The sequence below is a fragment of the Ochlerotatus camptorhynchus genome, unplaced genomic scaffold (genome assembly GCF_037179485.1).
Source record: "Ochlerotatus camptorhynchus isolate MF236.1 unplaced genomic scaffold, CSIRO-AGI_Acam_v1.1 ptg000521l, whole genome shotgun sequence".
Taxonomy (NCBI): Eukaryota; Metazoa; Arthropoda; class Insecta; order Diptera; family Culicidae; genus Ochlerotatus; species Ochlerotatus camptorhynchus.
In genome coordinates, this window is record NW_027041005.1 from 237200 (window position 1) to 254041 (window position 16842).

Genomic DNA, 16842 nt, shown 5'->3' on the forward strand with positions numbered 1-16842 from the left:
TCCTCATAATTATTGGTTTTTGTTGAAGGACTAAGATTTTTAAATTTTAAAATATTTTGTTCCTTTAATCAAATTTGTTGCTTTGAATATTTTCTCTTCCATGAAACTCCAATGACTCTAAAACTTTCCCAAGAATCTGTCATATTGAAATATTTTCAATTTTCTTATGATTAGCTTATTTTTCAACAGTCTGGCACTTCAAAGATTGACAATATGGGCTAGAATTCTAGAAATTTTTAGCTCGAGAGATAATTTCAATGGGTTCTTAAAAAAATAGTAGGGAATTTTAAGGAGAACCCTTACAACATTCTAAGAAGAATTTTAACAAAGTTCGGAGTAAATTTTCAGGAGTGTTCTAAAGAAAGTTTGAAGAAAATTATTAGCAAACTTCAATAGCAGGTTGGAAGTGAATTTCAAAACGGTTTCTGAAAAATGCTTATAGGCAATTCAATTAGGAACTGTAATGAATTGAACAAGAGTATTTTATACATAGAATAAACTAAAATGCGAGGTTTCATGAGAATAGCAACAATACTGTAGAGTGAATTTCAAAAATTCAGTAGATGGTGAAAGTTTGAAGGGAATTCCAATTAGAATCCAAATTGTTTCTAGTGTGTCAGAAATTTTACTTGTAAACATATAATATTGAAATCAACACAATTGGGTGGAAAACAAAATAAAAATGCCAAAATGGTCTAAAAACAATCATAATCCCCAATTTTTTTTTTATCTTATGCCTAACCCTTAAATCAAAAATAAAATGTTTCTTACAAATGTTCAAATTATTTATAATGATGATAATTGCCAAACTTTTATCTAATTAATCTCTACCAAGACTAAGCTTTCAAACATAATTTTGTAAGTTGTTAAAGATAAATAGATGAGATGAGATGAACAATTGGGAATGTTTTCGATAAAATAAGAAATCTATAAGTATTTAATATTCACCAAATTGTAGAATATTAAAAACCTTTTCATGCATAAAACGCGCAACATCTTCATAATTAAACGTTTATTGAAAATTTTAATAAATTAGAGATACTTAAGATGTTTTATCATTTTGCTTTGCTTTATTTTCGGCGTCACAAAATAATGTTAAATTTTCTAAGTGCATATCGTATAGGGTTGATTATGTGGACAACATTAAAAGTACTATTATTGCAAGGTTATATGATATAATATGCAGGAAAAAATTAAAATTATAATGGACTCTGAATTTCAAAAATCTGTCACTGTCTGGTGAAAACAAAATTCAGATATCGAGCAAAACATGAGTTCGTAACCTTAAAAAATCAATTCCTTTGAATTTAATTTCTTGCAAGCTTAAGATTCCTTAAACCAATGTATCGCTTAAATAATTCTGGGCTTCTTCCTCATATTTATCAATAATTTGAATGATATTACTTGAAACTTGTTGCTAAGATAATTCATGGGAAAATTAAAAAAAAATATGTTGTTAGGGGTTTCTAGGGAAATTAAAAACATCCGGGAGTAGAAAAAAAGAGGATTGTAAGATTTTAAGTAATTTTAATACGACTAGAAAAAACTTGAAACTAGACGACAATCCGTAGAGTTTGAAAAGTTTTGGCTCCCTGGATACATTATTTATAAACATGTTGCAAATTCATAAAATACCGCTGACATATGCCGAAGTATTACTGAAAATTCAGTTTCGGTTAAACGACGATCGAACTAGTAATCCAGTTCTCAAAAGACGTTACAAGAATAGCAAAAGTTCGAAAGGACTACTCATGGAAGAAATATGCGATAAATATATGGAACGATCGAGTAGCATGAAAAAGAAGGAAACATAAACATAAACAAACATAAAACATATATCTTATAAAACCTTTGAAGTCCGGGTCTCAAATAAAATTCATGAATAGTGAGGTATACCAAGCCTAGTGGGACAGAGGAATATGTATTAAAGGTTATTTGGAAATCTGACTGCATTTTTACTTAATTGATCAGCAATATTCGTCATTGACTCTACGTAGTTTCCCGTTTTATCGCACTCTCACACTCATGCTGGTTTTAAAATGGCCGTTTCACTTACCTCGTAATACCATTTGCCCCGATAATTACCAACGGAAAAATTTTCCGCTGACTAGCACAAACGTGGTGGCCGATAGCATAACTATTGGTCTTTATTTAGCAATGTGCAAATTTTTTGACATGGAAATAAATAACTTATTTCCGTTTCACATAAAAATTTTAATACTCTGCTGCAAATCCAGAATCCCTTGAAATTGGTCATATTTGTTGGCAACTCGGTACAAATCGAAAAAGCAGAATGAGTTGCTGGATGTTAAGTTACCGTACCTCAAATGATGTATATTGATATTTTTTATTAAAATAAGTGTTATCCTTGTAGCTATGCTTGGCATGCACAGTTGTACACACCAACTGCTCATTTGTTTCACTCAGTTGCTGACATTTGTTTTTCTTTAAAGTTATTGATAGATTAAGATCATAGCTTACTTCAAATATGAAAAAAGTAGGTTAATTTTAACATTTAAATCAACACCAATGAATGTTTACACTTTAAGTCCGAAATGTGCAGCGAGCATTTCTCACTTGATTTTTACAACGCAAAAACAAATGCATAGTTTATTACTAGAACTAAAATCATCTTTTTACAAGCTACAAGCTACGTATTACAAGCTTAAACATTATTCTATCTACTGCTTCAAACAGAACTACACACTAAAAAAATCTGAATTTTACTGGTGATGTAAACATCCATGCATGCAAACATTCATGCATGTAAACTTCCTTTTCACGTAAACTAGCAGCTTGCAAGAAATGTTGCAAACAAAGGTGGAAAGTTGCATACAATATATGGAATATTGCATGACATGTCTCATAAATTTACACGATTTATAATGTAAATTTGTATGATTTATGACGCTCCATTTATGTGCATCATAGTAACGGAAATTTACACTACTTTTTTTTAGCTGTGTATGTTTTGTCAACTGTGTGCAAAGTTATTAGCAAATGAGCAGTTCATGACCAAAACTGTGTATGCCAAGCATGCTTGTAGTTGAATACACCAAGCTTGACCATGCTGAAAGTGTTCTTAAAGCATATTTAAAACTACATAATTATTGATTCATAATGTTGCACCATTTTTTAATAGCAGTCAAACATGGAACACCCAATTAAGTTGATGGGTTGCAGGACGGGTTCGTGTATTTCCTGACAGATTTTTGTCATTTTCCCGAGAACCCATTTCTCAATATAGATGAAAACAGCATTTATTCGAAGACTACTTTTATTTTCTACACGTAATCAGTACAATTTGTTGTTCACCTATTTTCTACAATACTACCACGTTTTTGTTCACTTGGACTCGTGCAATGCTTTTTTTTCGAAACAATCTTTCATCGTTGCGATTCCGAAGTTGTATAATAGTAACTAATCTAAATCTAAAGACCATTCAAAACAATTTTGAACATTTCCGAAACATGGTTCAATAATGATTATTGTAAAAATAATATATTAATATTGGTGTTTTATTAACATTCATATAAAGGTTCATTTGTTCCCTTGACAAGTTATGAGGGGCTTATTATCTAACACTTTTTCAACTGTAATGCCTATCGTTTAGCACTATTATTTTGTATTAAATACTCGATTGTCGAATTTGTCCCACTAGTTCATTTGTAACTAATTGCATACGCGATTCTACTAGTTTATTTAGAAGGCTAATATTATAAATTGAGCTCGATTTATAATGATTCGTTGGATTTTTCTAATTTATTTCAAGATGCACAAAATTGTCGATCAAACCTACTCAAATATGTATGAGCAATTTTAAATGACAATTTTGTCTATAAATTATTGAATATACTAAGCTAGGCTTTGTCATTAAGTTAATAAGTTAGGAAGGCATCAAGTCAAAGAAACATTTCCCAAGCGACATGAGTGTGTTGCGCAACACAGTTTAATTCTACACTTATGCGCTTGCGGGAAACATTTTGTCAAGTTGTGCACACGCTTATCGATAGTTTATTGCATACAAGACTGTGTTCAATATCATTCTTAAGGTAAATTCGTTTGGACACGCGTATGACCGCTAGAGAGAAAGGGTATAGAGTAAGAAAATGATTCACGAAAGACGGCGCTACGATATAAATAATATGATGCAAGCTTTACAATTAATATGAGGCACTTTGAAGCAAGTCACTTTGCGGTGGTGGTCCCGTATATCGATGAATGTCTGTTCCGTTCTGCTTTGCCGTTGAATCTTACTCAGTCACTGAGGGAGATTCAACGGCCGTGTACAGGGATATGATCATCTTACTTGCACACAAGTTCAGTACATTGCATACCTTCTGAAGTTGATATGAATTTTATGCGATGTATCTCGGGGGCATGAAGACTGTTCATATGAAGTTTTATGCTCGTATATACACCCCACTCGTGTATTTTTTTTTTATCTTAGAATGATCTGAAACGTATTCAACATATTTCGAAAATAATACTGATAAACAAATTCTAATATTAACTTCCTACAGTGGGGAATACGAATGTGTTATTCAAATCAACTATGTATAGCTGAAAACGCTGAAAGCTTGCGCATCATTCCCAATCATGATAAATCACTAAAACGTTGGCAAAATGAGGGGAATCATGCATTTTTAATCAATAACACCAGTGGAAATAAGATATACGAAACCCACCACATGACTTGCTTAGTATTCCATTGTCTTGAGTACACAATAAAATCTTAACACATTTTAGTAATAGCCATTCATAGGGCTGATTTGATTCATTGGTGACTGGAAGAAAGGATTGATTGAATTTTGTAGCAGGAAAATTTCTTCTGGTCTGCCGTTGAAGATGAACGGTCCTTTTAGGTGTGTGATCTTGGAGTCCTGCACGAATGGATTAGGCCTGAAAGCAGGACGACCTGGTGGTGGTCGCGCGACAGGATATGGCAAAGCGTACGCCGGTTGAGGCATTGGAGCAGGAGATGGCGCTCCTCCCCACTGATAGATTCCGGACGGCTTGCCATTAGACACAAAGTTGAGGGGCAAGTTGTAGAAAGGACTCATGTTTACTGGTGGAGCCAACTGTGGGTACTGAGGAACGGCTGGAGTCATTGGCTGGATTGTTGGAGGCTGCGAGATGTATCCGAGCCCAGGAACAAACATGTACGGAGTTGGAGGCAAACGGATGTAGTAAATTGGTGAATTTTTTTGGTTGGGACGGCGGCGAACACCTTGGTTGGTACGAGACAAGATTTCTTCATCTTCCATGTTTTCATTGTTTGAGTATCCACCAATACTTTGATAGTCCTGCGACGCTTGGTGGTTATCCAAATTGTTCAGATTAGGAATGCTAGTTGACGGGACGTTTGGCAGTTGATAACCGTTCAGACTCTGAATTCCTGCCATGTTCTGGTATGCCGCCATGTTCTGTTGGTAATTTTGAAGATTGACTAGTGAGTTGACGTTTGGATAGTTTTCGAGAGGAACATAGTCATCATAGTACTCCAGCGGATAGTAGGACGGATAAGCCATTTGTTGTGGATAAGTTGGCTGTGGATAGTTTGACTGTGGATAGGTTGGCTGTGGATAGGATGGCTGTGGATAGGTTGGCTGCGGGTAATATCCGTAAAATCCGTACATTTTGTTCTTTCTCTGGGTACCCTGTGCGGTGAGGTCTTCGAACAGCTTTGACTTGAGCGTTTTAGTTTTGCGTAATGAATCTTTGGGAGTTTCATTTTCAACGCTTTCCACCATCGAATCCATGTTTTCTATATTGTCTACGTCAACTTCCGGTTTGCCGTCATTTATGTTCTCCAACTCAGAACCGATTTTTTCTTTGGATGGCGTTTCCTCATTTTCCATTGATCCGTACTTTCGTTGAATTTCTTGGATTGACGAAAGAAGTTGTGAGCGTTCTACTGGAGCTCCAAGGACAGCGTTGTGCACCAAATGTGCCAAAAGGCAGACTATGACAATTCGACTGATCATTTTGATGGTCTGAAAGTAAAACAAAAATAAAAATTGGGATTAGAAGTCATAATAAAGTACATAAAGTTAAATGGTTTATGTAAAATTTGATGTATGTAAAAAGGAAAATTTCCTACTGATCAACTCGGTGTTGATCCGTTGAGATTTGTTGTCTTTTGTTCCGCATTGGTTCTTCTTTCGCAAATTTTGTGAGAGTAAGTTCTTGGTCTTGTGTCATGCGTCATGTTTCATACAAGTTTACATCATAGATCGTGTAAATTTATGAGAAAATTAATTAAATATTCCAAATAATGTATGCAACCATCCATGTTTGTTAGCAGCATTTCTTGTAAGTAGCTAGTTTAGGTGAAAAGGAAGTTTACATCCATAAATTTGTGTATGCATGGATGTTTACATCACCATTATTTTTTTTTTCGGTGTAAATAGATACTACATAATCAGTACGTTTTGCATATTTGCATATGATTATAATCCATAGTTTTGGTCAGTGCTGCAAAATCTCGACAGTACACGGTGATATTGACAATTCTGCTTTGGTCACTCATTTGAGCTAACAGTCATAGTCAAGGCAAACCATGTCAATTGTCAATGACAATGGTGTCAGTGACGAACATGTGCAGATTTGTTTATTAGCTAAATTTGTAACGACATTAAATGACTTGAGCAAAACAATTACATAGATCCATTTCAGTGAACAAGTATCTACGTCCTGAGCTACTTGGATAACAATAATGTGACACAGAATGTACTAAATTACACTTTTTGTTACCAGGTAAATCTTTGTCATTGACGAAAAAATGAATGAGATTTTGACGAAGGTTTTTTTGAGGATCAAGTCTGTCAGTGACTATGTGACGAACAATTTTGTCAATATCGCGCGAAAGTCTGTCAATGACAATGACAAATCTCAGCACTGGTTTTGGTACAAGCGAGCGTACAAGGCGTAACAACCCGAAGCATCATAGAGTTGAAAATTGGAAAAACGCCATGTAAAAGGAAACATTTTTGGTGGTTTGAAATGATGTTTTCTTCTATTTTTTTTTCGAGTTTATTGAGTAGTTTGTGAACTGTTCTCTTTATATGAAGCAAAATATGGTTTGTTTACATTTGGTTTTTCCACCGTTTTCAAATGACAGTCTAGGAATGTTCAGTATGGAAAGCCTCTAGGTTAAGATTAGAGCTGCGCCGAATAGTGCTATTCGGCCAGCCCTAATAAAAATTGTATGGTTAATTTGCTTAACGACGTGTTCTGGGTATCATCCAAACCATTTGTGGAATAGTTCAATGATTTGGGTTATCGTTCGTTTATGGTTATTTTTTATTAGGGAGGTCTTCGGTGTTTACATGTTAATTTTCTGCTGATATTCGGCATTTTACTTTTAGACTAGTGGCCGTCAAAACGATTGAATAAAATTTTGCTAACTTAGATCTCGATATTCGGCCAAGTACTATGGCGGCTGAATATTCCGTTCAGCACTATTGTAGATGGTATCATCTCAAGTATTGTATTTTGCATTTCTTACTGGACTCGTCAAAAAAGTGATGTTGCTAATAAAAGTGCGCGGTTACGTTGTATCGTCCTGGTGTTTGCTGCGCACTGACTCCTTATTAATCAAGGAATAAGTACGCAGACGACACCAAAGCCATTTAACGTTAAATCGCTCTTTTATTAGTGTTTCCACATTTTTTGTCGAAAAATTGAGCCTTTTTAAAAAGTTCTCCTGTTTTTATCACCACTTCATCACTAGTCGAGTTGGTATGAAATTCGTCTTGGGTTGGACAACATCAACTTTTTTTTCTCTTCGACCGATATTAAAACAGAACGGGTGATTCTGACGATCTCCGTGGCTGATGATGATTTTATTGTTGTATAATATGCAACCATGGTATCTTAATTTTATTTATTATATATTTTCAATTTTATCTTATAATCATTAATTTTTTTTAATCTGTCAGCAGTTAATAATGTTAAAAACTACACAATGGGCATGGCAATTAAAGCTTTAAGTTGCAATGCTGCTGAATAAGCTACTATTCAGCTAATCTCACCAAACATTGATGCTATACATTCAACATTCCAAATGGTTCTTAGTTGCTAACCGTTAGGTAATATCAAAAAACATTACAAATATCTGCTTTACACCAATCTGTAGCATACTAATAATTGCAAGAAGCAAGCTGCTTTTAGTTCAAATAGTGATAAAAAGCTATTTTTAAATACGTTTAAAAAAAAAGTAGCAGGATAACGTAAGATTGTTTGATTGATTTAGTATGACACTTGAATATTATTAGAGTCTATCAGTATAACCAAAAACCTTAAAATTGCTCTAATAACCGATGGCTGTAGGACTGATTTCTCTCTCTTTCTCTATATTATTTGGTAAATATTCCATGTAAAGACTACATTATAAAAGTAGATCCATTAAGCAGCCATTGGTTAGTTGAACTAATAAACATTAAACATTTGATATAAAAATTACCCATATTACCAGTGTTTAGAAGGTTAAAACCCGGTAATTTGTTAATGCAAAAATGGTACGGTTTTACCGGTTACACCTAGATCTTTTATATCTCATCCATCAACACCTTATAAATCAAACATCGATACATGGCTGTACTTCCATTCATAAAAAAGACAGTAGATTTTATATCCTGGGGCGTTTAAAATATGACGTCCACTACTTTATTGATTTTTTAGAAACCTTCTTCCCATATCTATTCAACGTACTGTCACAAATTCTTGAACCCCCTCATGAGTGGACGTGGTTTTAAAATCACCCATCAGGGGTGATAATTTGTGAAACAATAAGCTTTGATCCTTTAAAAAAATACTGTGTAAACAAGTATTGACCCTAGTATAATAATCTCTGTGTGTGTTCTTCCAACCAAAGCTTCTATCCTTGAAAAAAAATACTGTGTAAACAAGTATTGACCCTAGTATAATAATCTCTCTGTGCAGTTTACATCGAAATCTGACCAAAAATTTGGACCATAAGATAACCCAAGCTATCGCCAATTAAAAGAGTACCGTTAAACAGGGTAACATTGACAGTTTTTTTTAAAGTATATTCTAAATATTTTTTACATCAATGAATGTTTCTCAAATTTTATTTGTTTACCCAACCGGTGGATGTAAGATTCGCTTACAATTATGTGGGATTCATCATCAGAGGATGTAAGTGGAGACCGCATGAACCGAGGATGCGGTATACCTAGCTGCGGTCCAATGCAAGAAAATTGGAGACCGAAAATGTAGAGTGTATTAGTGAGGTAAATTAGTTATGTAAAAAAAAAATAGGAATCAGATTGTCGACAGGACTCGAACCACGAACGTTGCGATTGTCAGACCTGTGCATTCTCCACTGCTCTCTCCATACTCCTGAATATAAATAGCCTAAAAGCAAACATGATGCGCTCATTTTCTCGCATACTCGACTTCGTATGCTTTTTTCTGCTGGAGAGATTCGAGGCAAGTGTGTGCGTCGTTCTACAATGTTCTACAATGTGCGTCGTTCTACAAGCTTACTGGTATAGTCGAAAGCGTAGATAGAACACGAAATAAAAAAGTAAGAGGTTGTATCCAAGACTCGACCGTAGGATTACGTGCTCGGTATCAATATTTGGCGACTATGTTAGGGAAACCACTTTTTGCAGGCAATCGGTGATAATTTTGATAACCATTTCCACAGTTGGACATTAGTGTAATTTTCAATAGTAACCTAAATGAAAATTGATGAAGTATTGAATTTAGCAGCTTTGAAGAAAAATTACCAATCAATTGGCTTGTTTAGATTTAAAATCCATCCGCTATTGACAGAGTTATAAGTGGTCAACACCTGACCAGTTTTGGTAACACGGTCGATTTTGGTTTTTTATTTTTAATTGCATCCCCAATATGTTGCCAAGAGACGTAATCCTATGTCAAAATGTAAACTTTGCGCGAGACGATGTCATAACACTCGAAAGCAATTTTGTGAAATATGAAGTGAAACAAATCCTCGTTCTGCATGATGATTTTGTTTGATTGTATTTATTTGTAAAGTCGCCGGGTAATACCAGCTGGCAAATTGTTTCTTTATGATAACTCCTTACTTGAAAACAGGCAAAAACTCACAAACAGGCTGCTTTTTCATGGTATATAGAGTGCTAATTCAATAATCAATTAATTACCTCAACATTATGCCTCTAATTTTGGCTCATACATAAATTCAGCAATCAACTAAATTTTCAAAAGCAACCAAAAATATTCATTAGTACCGTCCCAATGACGCGTTCATCTGGATAAAATTGATAAATAGCAGATTTTTAGCGATGGGCCCAATCTTAGATCCATAGGCCAACATTAGAGCCAATTCCCCTACAAAAAATTCTTTAATCCATATTAAATTTCCTATGTAAGCGCCAATCGAAACAAACATTTTGACGTCACTACAAGGTTGATTGAGTAAAAAACGAATCGTGCAAAGCGGGATGAAAGCTTAGGGAAAAACGGATTAATCATTTTGTCAAGCTTCTGCTTTCATGTTCCATCAGTTGTCACTGCTGTTGTTGGCGGTGGCATCAATCGGAAACTACACATAATATGTTTTCCAATAACTGTTCACAGAGGACAGTGCAGTGCAAAACATGTCTGGTACCTCTATATATGCATTTAGATTAACAACTGAAGTCCCTCCTTCTTTACACATTCTGCACTCAAAATAGCTCACCCCTCTCAGGATTTCCTTCCGAATTGTATGAATGGGGCGGGGCAGAAAGTAGCGTTTGAGCAGAATATGTAAAAAAGGAGGGACTTAGAATGTTGATCTAAATGTGGTACCAGACATGTTTTGTACTGTCAGATAGGGTTTACTACCTTATTTCCGGCTTATTAAGCACAACCCGCACTTAGTCCTTCTTAATCTAGCGCAGTTTAGGACCAAACGGAATTTTATTATTACTGATGGCTTCCAAATTTATTTACGTTTATGTACGTACCGTAAAATTTGATATAGAGAAACAAATTGTTTAGATATTGTTATAAGTCTAACACTGCTTCTTGACGCCAAACTCGGCCTACGGATTCTAAACTCGGCCTTACGCATTGAAACGCCAATGAATTCACTTCGGCCTATCTGATAAAGAAAAAAAATTGATTCGGTCGGAGAACTTCTTTTGTTTGTGGGAATTATGGGTGCAAACCTTCATATCACGCGTTTGCATTGACTTTATTCGGTAGCTTATTAACTAAATTATCGTACAAAACACCTAATTGACTTGTTAACTCTGAAATCATGGATGTATTTGAAGTTTTCTGCTCGATAGGCCCAAAATCGGCTTTTAGACCGAAGTAGTTCTCTACCCTACTCTATTTTGTAATCTATGAAAGGAAATCACAAATTGGGTTTCATAAAAAGATGGCAATTCAGAGATTGAGCTCGTGAGAGCTAATTTACTCACAAAATTGATTATTTTTTGGCTTTCTGAGGATTGGTAGTAAAGCAGGTAAAAGTGTATGAAGAAAAATCATTTATATTAAACAGTATTTTCCGGGAAAACAAATGATTGTCCCTGACTAATAAATTTAACTTGTCGTTCACTTTTTACCCGAATATGCACCTAAAGCGCATTATTTCCACTTCTTTCAAATTCTATATATGGATTTTTATAACTTCCTACCAGCGGAACAGCTCCGTCTCTGGAAAATGGCCGGACGATATGATTAATCTCACCAATACAATCAGGCCTACAATTCCACACCTTATATAGACAGGTTGAGCCTTGATAGCTAGCTGGTTCGGGAACTGATGACCTCGACAAATGTCCAAATAATACTCTTTAACAATTTTGTGCTGGTCCTGAAAAGGACCGTTTAGTCGTGATGGTTGAGTAATGCTGAGCTATTAAGGTGTTCAACACGGATGAGGCTGGCGATCTGTTAATTGTTTGGAGCAAGGTTGACGGCGCTAGGCATTGATGACCCACAGCTTCTCACGAGGAAACTGATTTCGATCGCGGTGCGGCTTCGTCTTCCTTCTATAGATGCTCGCTGCTTTCAGGATGCCTTTCGTGGTGTACAGGATAACGATGTTCAACGCCACACGCCGAAAGCACTGCTGCTACTGATGCTGCTGCTGCGGACACCGTCGACCGGACACCACCACACACGGTGATTAAATGAGCACCGTTTAGTGAGGCAGGATCGAATTCAATTTTTAAATCTGTGTTAGGGAATGCGCTGTTTGCAGGTAATCGGTGATAATTTTTATCACCATTGCAACAGGTGGACATTGTGTATTTTTGAATAGTGATTTATTGAAAATAAATAAAGTGTTCATTGTAGCAATTTGCCAACTAAATTTCCAATCGTTTGGCTTGTTAAGAATTAAAATCCATCTGCTATTGACAGAGTTATAAGTATGTAATCAACACCTGACCTCTTTTCGTAATGCGGTCGAATTTGATTTTCTGAAATTGGACCCCCAATATGTTGCCGAAAGACGTAATCCTACGTAAAAAAAATACTCTTTACCAAATTTATGATGGTCCTGAGAAGGACCGTTTTCTCGTGATGGTTGAGTAATGCTGATCTATTAGGGTGTTCAACGGCTGGCGGATAAGGCTGGCGAACTGTATGTTCTATGGAACTCACAAACAGGCTGCTTTTTCATGGTATACACAGTGTGATATTCAATAATCAATTAATTATCTCAACATTTAGTGGCAGACCATTCAAAAATTTTGGTAACATACACAAATTCTATAATTCATATTAATTTCCTATGCCGATCGAAACAAACATTATAACGCCACTACAAGGGTGACTGAGTAAACGAATCGTGCGAATCGAAATGAAAACCTAGTGAAAAACGAATTGCACCAATACATTCAGGCCTACAATTCCACACCTTCTATAGACCAGGTTGAGCTTTGATAGTTAGCTGCTTGCGGGAACTGACATCCGATTGATAACCTTTACAATATCCAAAACATACTCTTTAACAAATTTGTGGTGGTCCTGAAAAGGACCGTTTAGTCGTGATGGTTGAGTAATACTGAGCTATTGGGGTGTGGTTGGTGAGCTGTTAATTGTTTGGAGCAAGGTTGACCTGCATGGCATAGATGACCTACAGCTACTCACGAGGAAACTGATTTCGATCCAGCGGCTTCTTCCTCCTTCTATGGGTGCTCATGTGGGCTCTGCAGCTCACTGCTTGCAGGCTGCCTTTCGTGGGGTACGCCACACGCTAATCACTGCTGCTGCTGCTGACGTTGACGACCGGACACCACCACACACGGTGATTGAATGAGCACCGTTCAGTGAGACAGGATCGAATTCGATTTTTAAATCTGTGTTAGGGAATGCGCTGTTTGCAGGTAATCGGTTATAATTTTGATCACCATTGCAACAGTTGGACATTTGTGTATTTTTCAATAGTGACCTATTGAAAATTAATAAAGTGTTCAATTTAGCAGATTGGTAGATAAATTCCCAATTCTTTGGCTTATTTAGAATTAAAATTCATCTGCTATTGACAGTGGTATATGTGGTCAAAACCTGACCTATTTTCGTCCCGCGGTTGATTTTGGTTTTTTTGAAATTGCACCCCCAATATGTTGCCGAAAGACGTAATCCTACGTCAAAAGACAAAAAACCATTACATCGCCTGCATTGTCATTCGTTTCGATGTTCATGAACATAGGATGATAGGAAACGGAACTAACATTCATTGTAATAGATTTTTGGTTAGCGTGTATATAATCTTAAATTATCATAAGCAATAAGAACACAACGTTGAATTTGTGATGGCTATATCGGAAATACATTTCATAAGTGAGGGTTTGAGTGCTTTTTCAAGCAGGCAAAAAAGAAGAAAATGATTTTTCAATATGTTTGGCAAATATGTAACACAAACTATATAAAAACCACAGACAAACAGACGTAACTCTTTGAAAAAGTTTTTCTTGAAAACATAGCATCTCAAAACATAGGACCTCAGTAACGACATCTCTCGAGCTTCTCGCAGAAAACAATCTTACTCGCTAACTCGCAAACAATATTGCATGAAAGTTCAATAGAATGTATAGAAACGTCAAAGTAATCCGATGCCAGCGCTACGGCGAGTAGTTCGCGGAACTGATAATATTCAAATCAACCGTTTAATGCGTGAACGAAGATACACAATGAAGAGTTACGTCTGTTTGTCTGTGTAAAAACTATACACGATATCAAGGGAAATGCCGTAAGCTTTAATATGGAGCCAATGTTTCTTATTTGGAAAAAGGACAGAGAGTAAATTAAATCATTATATTTTACTATCAAAGCTACCGGCATTATCAAAGATACCCCGTTAAACGGTACCTCTGTTTGAGATTTGGTTAAAAAGAAATGGGAACATCATAGATACGTAAAACGATGAACATTGAAATCCACATTCGGACAGGCTTGAACCGAGTGCTTGTAAACCGCCAACATGATGGCCCAGTACAATTTTGTCTCGATTTGGCATTAGTGCACCGCTCGAAAGGCACTTAATACTTGGTACAAAACCAACTCAATCCACAATCAGAATCACTTTAAGGCTCAAAAATTTTGATTTCACTATATGACTATATTCACACTATGATTTGCGCTTAAAGAATGCTTTAAACCTTTGATATAACTTGAAATGTTACTTGGATTCAATCGGAATAAAAAAATGGCCGGTTCAATCAACAAGCAATATGAACAAGGTAAATGCGAGGTAACTGCATGATATCCATATATCATGAACGTATATCCCACACATCCATCAAAAAAAGTTGCTGCAACTTGAATATGACTGGAATGGGTGAGATGATCTTAATACCTTTACACATTTATTTCATTAATTTATTGTGTACCTTTTTTTGCCTAAATTAGAGCGATGTTCAGCAGTCCGCATCGTGCTCTCTTGCCGTGCGGATCTATTTGCTTTTTGCTGAAGGAAGTGTTACTACTACCTAAAGCTACAACAAATTTAAACAGCACTTTTCAGTGCTCAACCTGTAAAAATTTTCTACCTTTTTCAACTCTTATTCCTCTTCGATCCTTGTTTGGACCCTACCCGAGGTAATCCTTCTTGGATATCGATTTGGAAAATTCCTCTTCGATCCTTCAGATTCTTATAGTAATCTGCTTGGAAGTCGATTTGGATAAAAAATTTACTGCCGTCATGGCGCCTAAACGCAAAAGAAAGGGACAAACTCTTGACCCCCCTTCTGAAGAAATTAATTTGAGTAATCAATTTGATTTGCTCACGGATGATGAGAATGATCCATCATACAAGAAAAATTCTAGTAAACTTTCCCGGCTTAATGCCAAGAAGGAAAAGATTCCTCCTATTGTGATAACCACTACCGATTTCCATGCTCTTCGCATGGAACTTTTGAATTTCGTGAAAGTTAAGTTTTCACTACAAATTGGACGTCGGGGTGAATGCCGTGTATTGGCTGAAACCTTGGACGGATTTAAATGTCTTCTCAAGTATCTTACTGATAAGAAGCACAAATTTTTTACTTACGACACCAAAACTGAACGTGTGTTCAAGGTTGTCATGAAAGGACTGCCCAGCAGTGTATCCCTGGATCAGATCAAAGATGAACTGGCAAAATTACTTGGAGTTGTGCCACTCCAAGTAATCAAAATGAAAATGAAATCCCGTCCTGGCGATTCGCGCAACGGGATTTCTAATGATTTTTATTTAGTTCACTTCAAGTCTAGTGAACTAAACAACCTTAAGGCCTTAGAAAAAGCAAGCCTTATGCTCCATGTCCGAGTGAAGTGGGAACACTTCAGGAAGACTGGAGGAAATTTCCAAAACCTCACTCAGTGCCGTAAGTGCCAGGGATGGGGTCACGGAACTAAAAATTGCTACATGCCAGCTAAATGCATGAATTGTGGTGATTCCTCTCACGCAAAGGACGACTGTCCTGTGAAGGAAGATCCTAAGAAATTTAAATGTTCATGTGGTGAAAACCACAAATCCAATTTTTGGGAATGTAAGACTCGCAAAGCGATCCTACAATCTCGTTCTAACCGACAGGTAGGAAACGCTCCACGTTTCCGACCAGGTACAAATTCCTCTGCTGTTAACAACGGTCAGCGAGGAACAAATTCTACATTCGTACCCGTAGGTACAAATATCACCCCTGCTTCAAATTTTTCATCTGTACCTACTCCCCTCGCTGCTAACAATGTTCAGCGAGTTAATGGAGCTACCTATGCTGCTATTGCAGTGGGTAGAAATCAAAATACTAACCAACGTTCTAACGGAAATTTTGACAATTTTGACTTAGGAAGCATTACTGCCCCCAAAATGGAATTTTTACAGAATTCATTAATTGACATGATTTCTGATATGCTTAAATCTAACTCCATGTTTGATGCTATTCAAACTGGAGTAAAATTTGCAAATAATATTGTCATGACTTTAAAATTCAGTAATGGATTAAAGCATTAAATATTGTAAATTGGAATGCTCGATCTCTTAAAGATAATGAAGACGAGCTATTTAATTTTTTGAGAGTTCATAACGTGCATATTGCCGTTATAGCTTAAACCTGCTTAAGCCGTTCCTTAAACCTGACCATAAGGTTAAGAAGGACGCAAATTACTTGATTTATAGAAATGATCGTCTTGATGGACCCTGTGGTGGCGTTGCCATCATTATTCATAGACGAATCAAACATAAAATTCTTTCTTCATTTGAAACCAAAGTTTTTGAAACTTTGGGAGTTTCTGTTGAAACAAAATTTGGACAACTTACGTTTATAGCTGCCTATTTGCCATTCCAATGCATAAGCCAGCAAAAGAATTTTCTCAAGGGTGACCTCCAGAAACTTACCCGCCATAGGT

The 16842-nt window shown here is 36.1% G+C and overlaps 1 protein-coding gene across 1 annotated transcript in view; it reads right to left on the reverse strand.

The window, feature by feature from the left end:
* Positions 1-4536: 4536 nt before the first annotated feature.
* The window catches only part of LOC135712947 (protein enabled), a 95591-nt gene continuing 83285 nt past the window's right edge, over positions 4537-16842 (reverse strand). Inside the window, exon 2 of the mRNA XM_065236047.1 lies at positions 4537-5996. Within this exon, the coding sequence (XP_065092119.1) occupies positions 4746-5987 (1242 nt within the window). The 5' untranslated portion in view covers positions 5988-5996 and the 3' untranslated portion in view covers positions 4537-4745. The remainder of the gene's footprint in view (positions 5997-16842) is intronic.